This window comes from Prionailurus viverrinus, chromosome A1 (assembly GCF_022837055.1).
Source record: "Prionailurus viverrinus isolate Anna chromosome A1, UM_Priviv_1.0, whole genome shotgun sequence".
Classification (NCBI taxonomy): Eukaryota; Metazoa; Chordata; class Mammalia; order Carnivora; family Felidae; genus Prionailurus; species Prionailurus viverrinus.
The window spans coordinates 178,450,490-178,463,465 of record NC_062561.1 but is presented as its reverse complement, the minus strand read 5'-3'; the positions used below and the strand labels follow the sequence as shown (position 1 = coordinate 178,463,465).

The 12,976-nt window shown below is 39.5% G+C and overlaps 1 protein-coding gene across 11 annotated transcripts in view; it reads right to left on the bottom strand.

The window, feature by feature from the left end:
- FBXW11 (F-box and WD repeat domain containing 11) overlaps positions 1 to 12,976 on the bottom strand; it is a 120,835-nt gene that overhangs the window by 27,668 nt on the left and 80,191 nt on the right. For all 11 annotated transcript variants that reach the window (XM_047861390.1, XM_047861399.1, XM_047861406.1 and 8 more), the window contains 2 exons: positions 3,142 to 3,328; positions 2,187 to 2,277 (listed from right to left, as the gene is read on the bottom strand). In XM_047861390.1, the coding sequence (XP_047717346.1) occupies positions 2,187 to 2,277; positions 3,142 to 3,328 (278 nt within the window). The remainder of the gene's footprint in view (positions 1 to 2,186; positions 2,278 to 3,141; positions 3,329 to 12,976) is intronic.

Sequence of the window (12,976 nt, the reverse complement as noted above, 5' to 3'; positions counted from 1 at the left end):
ACTGCAAGAGCTCAACAGAGGGTACCTGTAATTATTCTCTTCTGCTATGAGAGTTTCATGCCAGCCATATGGTCAAGAATCAAGTCCTTGAGTCTCTATTTGTTTGATCCATAGGTCACTGACACAACTCTCTACATGTGTGTTCACCCTGGTCAGAATAAAACACACTCCCAAAACAGAGGTAAAGAACTCTATTCTGATGAGTCACCAGTGATTTCGAGTACAAAAAAGTTGTAGTAAGTGCAGAAGAATTGTAGGTTGATCACAGACTCTATTACTCACTGTGTGATCTGGGGCGAGCTATTTAATGTTGTTGAGTCTCCATTTCCTTAGCTCTGAGTAAGGACATGGCCTACCTTTCAGGTACTGTTCAGAATGCTAAATGGAAAAGTGTATCATAAGATGCTTAACAAAGTATCTAGTACAAGTAAACGGTCTTGTAGGCATGATACATTATTTTTTATTATGACTACTATTAGTGGATATGCCAAAGTATAAAACATCATCCCTTACACTAAGAGATCTAGCCCACAAAAATCTGGAGGAGACTCTTGTGGGCCACCAGTGGGTTTTCCCAAACCACACTTTAAGAACCACTGGGTAGACCACCATGATGTAGAGGTTTTGCATCAAATAGGGTTTTCCCCCATAGCTCTATTTCCCTCACATCTGCCTCCTCCACTAACTTTAAAATATTATTTTAGCCTGAGGAAATGGTTACGGTAGGTAGTGTCACATATTATCATGCCACAGAGTACTGAGTTCATACTACTGATTATAACAGTACTCATGAGGATTAAATAATCTATGTCACCAAAATCTTCAACCTGATCAAAGTTCTTCCAGAGTTCCTATTTATTAATATTGACTTTAAACATCATCCTTCTCATAACAAAGGATTTGCTGAAATTAGTCAAGGAAATCTGGAGTTGCTTTGGAAAGAACAGTTGAAAAAAGAAGCAAAAAGTAATATAGTTTCTAATATGTATGCAAAGCAATAATTAGTACAACTATCTTGGGGTAAGAGACAGCTCTTCTCCCCTAAAACACACACACACCAACTCAAGATTCAAGTTAACAGTGTAGGAGCAATTTATTCTAAGTTTTGAACTTCCAGTGGATCAAGTAATTCCTAACCTTTGATTAGTCAGGCAGAAGTTTTAAATTATTTAGCCCTCCATAAAAGATTGCTTTACAGATCATTTTAGGAAGTAGATACTCAAAACAAGGGTTTGTGTTTTAAATATGATGTTCCAGTCACATTGAAATTTACCATTAACCTAATGATTCCATCAGTTCACATCTGCCTTAAAAGGGAAGGGGGTGGGGGAAAACTTCCAGAAAAGCACATGTTTCTCCATTAATGAATTTTGGCACAATAACTTTTATGTCTATCACCTGGGAGAGAGGATTACTTGACATTTGGGAAACTGAGTATAACTTTATGGGTGATACAGCACTGCCTAGCAAAGGCTAAACTTTTCGCCAAGGAGGAAATAGTGAAGTAACCAAGACCTGCCAAGAACACATGTGAAAGAGTTAATGAGAAATGCCTGTGCCTGTCTTTCCTGGTTCAAGGAAAAGGGCTAAATAATAAAACTGAACTAATTAGAACACATGAATAATATCAAACATCTCCAATGTTTCTCATCAAGTTTACAGAGTTTTACTGGTCTGGTGAAGTTACACTCAAATCCAAAATGGTCCAGGAGCATAATTTGCTGTATAAAACCCACTTAACTATTGCTTAGATTCATATTTGAGTCATTTTTATGAAAAAATTATGGGAAATTTACAGAGGAAACTGAGCCTTGTGCCTTCTCTAATTCTCTAGAGATGGCTCAAAAATGTAAAACTGCTAACCTGAAAAACTGTGCCTGGGATTTTGGAAAATTTATCAAATTAGAATAAAAAGCTGACTTTGGACTCAGGTTTTAATTAACTGGCAACTTTGCAGAAGCATTTCAGGTTTTAGAAAAGTCAGGTCAGTTTTTACAAACAGGCATTATCTACCCTGAAGTATGGCTGCAGGTTATACTGACTGTTGACATATTTGCTTCAAGAGTTCAACTTAAAAAAAAAATTACTAGCTCCATGTTTTTAGATCAACAAAACGCTCTAAGGCAACATAAAAAGTTGAGAACAAGACACAAAGAGCCCATAAAACAGATAAATCATAAAGTTACCTCTATGTCCTGGATAATCTTTGGGTATAATGACCTATAAAATGAATTGGGAGGGCCATCTGTAGGTCTGTTCTTAAACAGGTACTGATCCCTGGCAAATGGAAACAAACAGATGTTATAATCTTGCACATAAAAAGGTGAATTTTATTTAAACGTGGTGCTGACAAAGATAGTGTACCCTTCGAGTGTTTTGATTTTAACAGTTCAAAAGTAGGATTTCTGACCATTACATTTACATATTAGACACAAATGTACTTTAACTTCCAGCTCTCTAACACAATCCTGGCCTTTTATTTTCTGAATACCCAACGCATATTAATCCAGCCTTTCATTCTACAATTTAATAAAAAACGCTAAGGCAGCTTTGTGAAAAACCTTACTTGGGACACATCAAACTTCCTCCCATAAGGAAAACAACAGCCCTATCCCTCACTCACACCATAGCCTGTACAAGCTGTAACTCTCTTTCTGTGCTAAGTGGGCCAGGTTATGGACACGTATAAAGGTAAAGAACTGTACGTAAGTTAATGGGTCGGCCGAAAATTCCTGCCCGCCTTGCCTCCCATATCTTCAGTCAGAGCAATGACCAAAAACAAAATGTTATTGACTTTCTCATATTTTCTTTTTTCTTATCTATCTTTTGGTAATAGTATCATCACCTAAGAAAAATGTGAAAGGAAAACGAAAACATAAACTCATAGATTTGAAAAGCCAAATCACTCAAACTATATAATACTTCCTAACAGTTAATACTTGTAAAGGAAATATGCATTGCAGAAGGAATTACTCTAACAGCTTTAACTCCCCCTCCCCCACGTGCCACTTATGACCACTCCTCCTTCCCACTTTAAAATAGGCCAACACATCTGGCAAGTCAAACTGCTTGTTTGAATAACCAAACTGACCCTATGTCCAAGAAACTTTTTTCAGGGGAACAAGCAACCCAGGAACTTACCACCCTCTTCTTTCTGAAAGTCCCTTCCACAGAGGGTCAGTGCGCACCATCCTTTCAATCAGCTTCTTCCAAAGCATTCCTTCCGAGATCACTCGCTGCCATTCTTTACATACCAGCTCTGCTGCACACAGAGACCTGGCATCCAGGTAAGAAAGAATGTTTTCTGCTATGTGATCTAAGCCTTGCTCTACAAAATAGAAAAGGCAATGAAGGAATGGGAAGGGAGATGGAAATGTACCAGTCACCATTTCTGTAAAGGTAAGAGGAATAAAGAAATCCTGAACCAGGTAACATACCTGACTAGTATCAAAAGTTCAGATATACAAGTGCATGAGTACATAAACACATACACTTCTTTTTGGTTCTGAGTTTTTAAGATAAAATAATTGATGGAAGGGTGCCTGGCTGGTTCAATCAGTAGAGCATGCAACTCTTGATCTGGGAGTTGTGAGGTCAAGCTCCAGGATGGGCACAGAGCTTACTTAAAAAAAATACATTTATTTTTTTAATGGTTATTTATTTTTGAGAGAGAGAGAGAGAGAGAGAGAGAGAGAGAGAGAGAGAGAGACCGGGGAAGGGGCAGACACAGAGGGAGACACAGAATCCAAAGCAGGCTCCAGGCTCTGAGCTGTCAGCACAGTCGGATCCCCAACTGACTGAGCCACCCAGGCACCCTAAAAATTAAAAAAAAAAAAAAAAGTTTTGATGGCAACAGATTCTATGTATAAAAGTGGATCCTGGACAGGTCTCTATTTGTCAGATGTTACAAAAAAAAGACTTATTTGCATTCTTTTTACATAACTCTTAGAAAATTACTACAGGGAAATGATTCCTCAAATTTTAAGGATGAGGCACAGAGAGGTTATTAAGTCCTCAAGGTTTCACAACTACAGAATACTAAAACTAAGATTGCAACTCCGATCTCTTGCTCCTAAGTTTGTGTTCTTTCCCCTCTGACTTACCGTCTCTCATAACAAATCATCCATTTAATATATGACCTATGTGAATCTCTTGGAGCCAAGGAGACAAAGAAGGAGAAACACTTACACATCTTAAAAAGCTTATGAAAAGTCAAGTGACAATCCAAGAGTTAAAGTCAGGTCTCCTTAAATGTATCTTTGCCAATCATTTCTTCATCTCCTTCTTATGGAGGTAGAATCCTCAAAAGCAAGAACCACATGTCTGTAAATTCTTGAACCTTATGAGATTTATCCCACACAATGCAAGGGTCATCCCAAAGACAACCAAGATTCAGAGTCTGCCTGACACTGCCATCTAGTAAGGAAATCACCATTTTCATCAACGTTGCCACCTGTGAACTCCCATCCTATGGCTCTAGGCAAGTCTTCTGTAGCTACAAAAAATAAAGCTCACCTCCCAGACCTATTGTAGTGGTGGGAACACTAGACGTATAGGCAGAAAATTTCAATTTCAAGTGAAGGCTCACCATGTAGCAGTTCTCTGACATGAAACAAATATTTAAACATAATCCTGAAACATCACTGCCCCTTGGTCTTTTACCATTAAAAAATGGTAATTGCCAGTAACCACTGTCCTTTCGCATACTACCAGTAAGAATCAGATGGAAGAACTTTATAAAAAGATTTTAAGGCAACAAAACACCATATAAGGTAAATACTTGTTCTCTTTTTCAAGATAAATAGAAGCCATATAGTAGCATTAACTTTGCAGGATGTAAGTAATTCTTTTAAACTTTCAGAGCTCAGTTTTCCTCATCTGTATAAGATGGGGATAATAATCTCTATTTTGAAAATATCAAAATGAGATGGTGCATTAAAATGCTTTATAGACTAATGGTTTCTTCAACTCTGAGAATGACACTTTATACTCTTTCCTGATTGTGGTTTACAGGCTTTTCATATACTAATTCTCCTACTCTGGACTAGATCTAATATCCAAGCTCTGATCTGATCATAAAGACTACATACACTGAGACCACTATTTTTTCTGATGACTGTCATTGTATCACAGTTAATGCAGTCAAAGATTATACTGCCTTTATCTAAGTAGTCCTATCACAGTAGATTCCTAAGATGAGTAAGATAAATAAATTCCTAGGCCTGATTTCCAAAAGGATTTATTAAAGCAATTCCCCCACGGTGCCCAGGTGGCTCGGTCAGTTATGTGTCTGGCACTCTTGATTTTGGCTCAGGTCACGATCTCTCGGTTCGTGGGATCAAGCCCCACATTGGGCTTGGTGCTGACAGTGTGGAGCTTGCTTGGTATTCTCCCTCATCTTCCCTTTGCCCCTCCCCTGCTCACAGGCATGCTCTCTCTCTCTCTCTCAAAATAAATAAATAAACTTAAAAAATAAAATTCCCCCTAATTCTACATTTGTATGGCTAATGGAGAGGTGAAGGGCAGCTTCATGCAAAAGTTTATAGTTATCCTTACTGTAATTCACCTTTGAAGCTTAACTGACCCTTGCATGTCACCTCTAGAATTCTGATTCTGTCATCCAGAAGAGTGGATATTCCACACCAAATCTGCATGATGGGCAAATGTAGTAAGTCTTTATCCCAAGTTCTTGGCAAACATGTTAAATGGGTCAGAACCAAGGACAGCACCCATGATTCTAGATCTGTATTTCCATCGAGGCTACTGTGGATCCATTCATTAAATACTCACAGTACCAATACAGAGCCACTGGTTCTGTGGCCACCCGGATGTACTACTGTCCAGCCCACATCTCTCTATTCAATGTTCGGATATTTGGAGAAACTCTGCCCCCCATAAAGACCCTATCACCTTTACCTTTGCACCATTCTTCTGACCTACTAATCTGATAGGCTTATCCCAATCTCCCACCCCACAATCAAGTGAATTTGGTATGGTTACTCTTTGTATTCCCTTGCTGGTGCTTCCTACATAAAGTTGGTATTGTATTTTTTGTTTACAAGTTGGCAAGGAGCTGCTTTGTATCCCTTTTTTTAACATATATAACCCAAGTTCATGACACAAAAATTATAAAATGCATATAAGCAAAAATTTTTAATCCCTAAATCCTCTCAGAGATAAAGGTTCCTAGCATTCTGTATACATCCTTATAGGTTTACACAACCCTACACGGTCTCTTCAGCTGCAAATTAATTAAATTTGATAATCCATTTTAACATTTTTATTTATTTTTGGGACAGAGAGAGACAGAGCATGAATGGGGGAGGGGCAGAGAGAGAGGGAGACACAGAATCGGAAACAGGCTCCAGGCTCCAAGCCATCAGCCCAGAGCCTGACGCGGGGCTCGAACTCACGGACCGCAAGATCGTGACCTGGCTGAAGTCGGACGCTCAACCGACTGCGCCACCCAGGTGCCCCGATAATCCATTTTAAAAGTCTGCCACAGTGTAACATTAAATTTACTAGCCAATATCCCCCAAGTACACCCAACCTCAGGTCTCCAGCTCTTAACACCAGGAAGTCTGCTCATCAATCATCTCAGAGTACTATCCATGCAGGGCTACCAAATGCAGTTGTACAAGCTGTAAAGGGTACAACTGTACCTAGTAGCTCTGCCTACGGTTTTCTAATGCTTGTTTATTTTGAGCTGCAGAGAGAGACGGAGAGACAGAGAGATGGAGGGATGGAGGGATGGAGGGAGAGGGAAAGAGTGAATCCTAAGCAGGCTCCATACTGTCAGAACAGAGCCCAATGTGGGGCTGGAACCCACGAACTCTGAGATCATGACCTGAGCCAAAATCAAGTCAGACACTTAATCGACGGAGCCGCCCAGGAGCCCCTCTGCCTATGGTTTTCAATTACTTCTCAACGTTCCACAATTCTGAAAATCACAACTCCGTGTTCAATCACTACCCTGGCACACAATGTCTTTAGGTCTACTTGTCTATAGAAGCTATGTGTTTCCTTTTTGTGTATCTCCATGATCATGTGCTCCTTTCTTCCATTTGCATTTAAAATCAGGGAGATCCATGGATAATCATAGGGTACTTGTACCTCTCCACTGCTAGGGCTGACAAATTTACTGACAAGAATTTCAAATTTCAGAATCTCTCTGCCCTCTACAATCACATTTTCTTTTAGCACCTCTAATCATGGGCTAATAGATTTAGCTCTTCTCTGAATTTTTCTAATTCTGGGTACTTACCTCATCTAGTTTCTCACGTTCTATGAGAACAGTCACCTTTCAAGGTCCATATTACTTCCATATCGTCAACTAAATCCTCTTAATTGGTTATAAACACACCCCTAACCAATTCCCCTCATGAGTCCCTCGCTCTGAGTGATGAAATGCATAGTGAGATAAGAATGCATCAGATAGTTGCTTTCTCACTGCAACTCAGTGCAACTTCCTCAATGACTGCAACACCTCCATCGTCTGTACCTGAGCTGGGAAAGTGGCATCCATCCAAGTCTTCTACCTGGCTGGATGGTCCAGGAGCTGGCTCTCAGAAGCCTGTGTAGTTGTAGTTGAATCACTTAGGGCAAGTGATTTTTAAAAATAAACAGGGGCACCTGGGGTGGATCAGTCAATAGCGTATCTGACTCTTGGTTTCAGCTCAGGTCCTCAGGTCATGACCTCATGGTTCGTGGGATTGAGCTCCGAGTGGGAATCTGTGCTGACATCGTGGAGCCTACTTAGGATTCTCTCTCCACCCCACTCGCTGTCCCTCCCCCATTCATGTGTGTGCCTGTGGGCTCGCTCGTTCTTTCTCTCAAAAAAAAAAAAAAAAAAAAAAAAACTTAAAATAAAACAAACAAAAACACCACCACCAAAAACAGATTCCCTGGACATTTTTTTGGTCTACTGAATCAGTGTGTTTACATGGTGAAGACCAGGAATCTGTGTTTTTAGAATGCCACCAGATAATTCTGATACTGGGAACTACTGCCTTATAGCAATTGATATCCTTTTTTGTCTAGTGATAGTCTAATGACTAGCACTGAGTTGCTACATAAGGAAATCTCAAACACATCTTTCCTCCTCTTTCAAATGCCATCACTCCAATCCAGCCACATCTCCATCATATCTAGAAGACTGACTTCCCTTGCATAATGCTTTAAGTTCACGCCATCAATTCCAGGAGGCAGGGCATTTCAGTCTCTTGGAAAATGCACTGGCTGTAGAGTCAGATAACCTGGGTTGAAGCAAATCAGTTTTCCTTTTTGGATCTCAGTCTCCCATAAAATAGGAATAATATTAGACACCTGTCATGAATGATCTGATATAATGTGCACAGTAACACTCTGACAACAGTTATTCTCAATATCCTCATTTTACAGAGAAGGAACTTCTTAGCCTTGTTGGGAAGGTTAACAGGAGAAGGTTATGAAGGAGCCAGATACAGAGCAGGCTCTTGCTAAGTGTCAGTCTCTGCTCTCCTTCCCTCATCTCCAAATCCCCTTAACTGCTACCATTGGTCAAAGAAACTAAGCAATGTTGCTCTTGTTATTTTCCACAAAGAAAAACGCTGAACAGCTCCTCTAGCAAAGCACTAAAGCCCATTCTAACATCTTGGTGCTAAGTCGCATATCCCCTTAAATGTCAGCATAACAGGAATCCCACAACCTCTACGAGAACACCTTAGAACAGTATCCCCAGGAGCCAAGCAGACCATGGAACTTTCTCGTTTCAAGCCTATTCAGGACAAAGAAGTTACTGAAGAAGGTGGGCCATCTGCTCAGGCCAGAAAGTGCTTTGAAGTGTTAAAACTAAGCATTTTCTTAAGTACCAATATCTGGCTCTCATTTCTCTATCTTGCTGAGACACCCCCCCCCCCCACCCCGTCTCCCACTACCACCTCCCTTCCCAAGGCAACAAGAGGACACATTATGGTTTCAGAAAATGAGGCCAGAATACGGCACACACAATGCTGAAGAAGTGCTTCTGTTGCTAATTATAGGCACCAGACGAAGGTCTGGAAAATTTTCAACAATAAATTAAAACAATTAAGAGGCACAAATTTCAAAGCTCAGTATGTAAACAACACTATATCAAAATGAAACTCAAATGTATAATGTCACTTCAATGCCCTTGACTACAGCCAGTTTTAACACAGCTGCTTAGATCATACAATTACAGAAACTTTTATTATTTTAGAAACACATTTCAAAGGGCAGCTGCAAAGAAACTTCCTTCCCCACCCACTCCTGCTGTCCCTTCCTAGTCACAGATCTAGTGGTAAAATCTGAACTTAGCAACCTTTTGAAAGAAAAAACAATGCAACTGCTGACAGCAATAGGATGTCAATGGATGCCTTTAACTTGGCATATACAGACCTAAGGATTCAGACAGAAATGAACTGAAATGACACTCAAGTCACAAAGTTCAACATTTTGTTGTCCCAACAAAATGGCGCAAGCATCTACCTCTATGATGTCAGGATGAATCAATTCCGAAATTAGCAGGTGAATAATTAAAACTTCCTGGCAACAAATCTTACTACCTCTGGAGAAGCAGGTGTTTCCTGTCTCTCCAGGTTTTTTTTTTTCTTTTTTCTTTTTCTTTTTAAAGCTACCATCCTCACAATACCCACCAGATGTCAGGCATATTACATACCTTGTCTTTAATCTTTACAATATCCCATGAAGTATTATTATTATTATTCCCATACAGATAAGGACACGGAGGCTCCAAAAAGTGGGCTCATGTAACTATGAAGTGCAGGGGTTGGGATTCAAATTGAGGGACTGTCTAAATCCAACACCCACACTCTTTCCACTCTGTCATGCTGGTCCTTGGCCCTACACCCAGCCTGAAGCCTCAGCTATGCTCTCTCAAGACCTTTGATTTAGTCTGTCACATTTACAGTCCATAACGGTTTATCGCCCTTACTTGGGGATAAGACAAATGAATAAACCATGGCCAGGAAGCTAAGTGTTTCAAAATTCTTAATTGCTCAGATACCTCACCAAAAACATCGCCAATGCTTATCATCCTCTTTGAAGTACAATCTGCCTCTACTTCAAATGATGTAAATTTTCCCTTTAACAACAGTTCTTACAAACCACAAACTTAGCCTGCAGAAATTGACATTGCAGACTAAACATTTACCATGATTTTTAGAAAAGCATATCATAATTATCACTCTTTCCACTGAACCAAAAGGAGCCAGAGACCACAAACATTTTCCATTTTCCCTATACTGACAGGTATGATATTCACAGTAAGCATTAAAAAGCGAGAACTACAGACAATTTTTATAGAATTAATGGTTTTCCCAATCAAAAGAAGTCTTAACTTGACAACTGAAACAGTAAAACTTCAAACTCAAGATCATCGATGGTAAAAGTTCAACACCAAACTAGAATAGTGATTACTAAGTTGCTCCATACATTATTAAATTTAAGTATGCACGTACACATGGACCAGTTTCTCCCCTAATACTCTTAAGGCAGGGTCTGTGTTAAGGAACTAATGCCAGGTTTAATCCAAGTCTACTAGACACGAACACAATCAACTTGGCCAGCTTGTCCCCAGCTATTAGATTCGTATGTATGATATATACTGACATATGTATATATGTTCAGATCAAATCCTGTTAAAACAAATAGCATTTTAACAAAAATATTTCCATGTCCCAGCCAATGGTCCATTCATTTCATGTAATATTCAATACCACAAAATTCCACTTTAACAGAGATATGGACAATGCCTTAAAATTCGCTGTAATGAAAACTGAATTGTATGCAATTATACTAACCATATTTATATACATAACACATGTTCATCTGTTCTGTCTCTTCTCCAAGACTGTACACTCCCCAAGAGAAGGGGTTGCCTCTGGACTACACTTTGCAAATCAAGAGAACTTCAACAGTGCCACCTTGTGGATATTCTGTAAATACAAGGTGAGTTTCCTGGCACTCTAAAATGTTTGAGAAGCAAATTACAGGCAAAAATAAAATAAAACCAGAACAGCAGAAAGCAAGCACACCAAAAAACAACAGGTTTCCTTGAGCAAAATGGAGGCATAGTTTCAAAGCACTGATGAGGAACAAGTACCATCATCGAATATTTAACTGTCTGATCTTTTCTAGATATGAGATGCAACCTGAGTCCACAGAAAGGCTTGGTTGCTGGAGGTTCTGAGTTCTGGCACTGCTCATACCAGAGAGACGGCACCACATGGTCAATCACCTTACTTAAACTCACTTATAATTCTCTCCCCCTGAGCCCCTCACCTTCCTTCCCTCTCATACAATTAAAACCATATCTGTTTCCTCCTTTCTCCCTATCATAAGTAACTGGGCTGTAAATTGGGTTGTAAACATGTATTCTATATTATGGCCAATAAGAATTTTCCAGAGTAATCCTAGCAATTTCAGCCTGTGCACTAACTTTTGAACCAGCCCCCACCATCGCCCACCATTCAATCACCACAATAACCAAGATGTATGATCTTCGTCATTTCATGAAATTTCTCTGATCCTTGGCTTCCTGGTCTATAGAGTGAGAAAGAGGATTAAGTGATGGCTAAGATCCTTCGTAGCAATTAAATACTACACAATTCTAGAAAGAGAGGGTTCTTATTTTCTTTTCTAGAAATACTAATGAATGAAATGGCGCAAACAGTGCTATATTTCAGCATAAAATAAACCAGAAGAGTCAAAATTTCCTAAGCTAACTCTCAAATATCCTTACACTCCCACTGTAGAAAGTAAATGTACACATTTTGGAAGAAAGATTCGAAATTCAAAACTGGCCTTTCAATTTGCCTGAGACCTGAGAACAGCTCCTATTTGCCATGAAAATACTTAGAGCATGGAGTCCTGATGCACTGTAAATCACAGACAAGCTAAGGAAGGAGCTCCTCTTTGAAGAGAAGCTCTGACGGGACAGGGCTGGTGGCAATGGCACTTTTATCCCTGGCTATTTCTAGGTCTACCCTGGCATGGCAGTTATAACCTCTAGACCACAATGACCATTATTAGAAGAAACATTCTGGCCAGCATTCTCTTCAGAAATCTATCTTACCTAGCCAAATTTAAAATTAAAGTTAAAATCAAAATTAAAGGAAGAAGGAGAAGGAGGAGGAGGAGGAGGAGGAGGAGGAAGAGAAATAAAGAGAGAAAAGACAGAATTAATGAGTGATCAAAAATCAAAGTGGGCATAAAACAGGCAGAGCACAGAGGCTTTTTAGAGCAGTGAACCTATTCAATATGATACGATAATGGCAGATACATGTCATTACACATTTGTGCAAACCCAAAGAATGCACACCAAGAGTGACCCCTAATGAGTATGGAGTGGGTGATAATAATGTGTCAATGTAGGCCCATGTGTCCCAGAACAAATGAGCCACCTGGATGGGATGTTAACGGGGGAGGCTGGATGGGATGGTGATAGTGAGGTAGGATGGGGATATGGAGACTATATGAATTCTCTGTATTTTCCATTCAATTTTGCTCTGAACCTAAAACTACTCTAAGAAAATAGTTTCTCTCTCTCTCTCTCTCTTTTTTTTTTTAAATCAAAGTAAACTTAACCAGAGGAGTATGGGGATGGGAGGAAGAGGGAGAGAGAGAGACAGAGAGGGAGGGAGAGAGAAAAAGAGAAGTGGTGAGGGAGAAGATCCAGAAATAAGTTTTTCAAAAAATGTAATAAAGACATGCCATCAGTTTTTCCAAGACATTTGTACCATTCCCTACCCTAAGTGTCATTTTAAGTACAAATGAACATCCTAAACTTTGGGATACTGCTTAAACATAAATGCTGTAGGAAAAATTATCTCATATATTTTTTAAATTACTTATAAAAGCAAAATCCAGATTATATATAGGCTACCTCAAAACTAACAGCATAGGGATGCCTGGGTGGCACAGTCAGCTAAGCATCCAACTCTTGATTTCAGCTGAG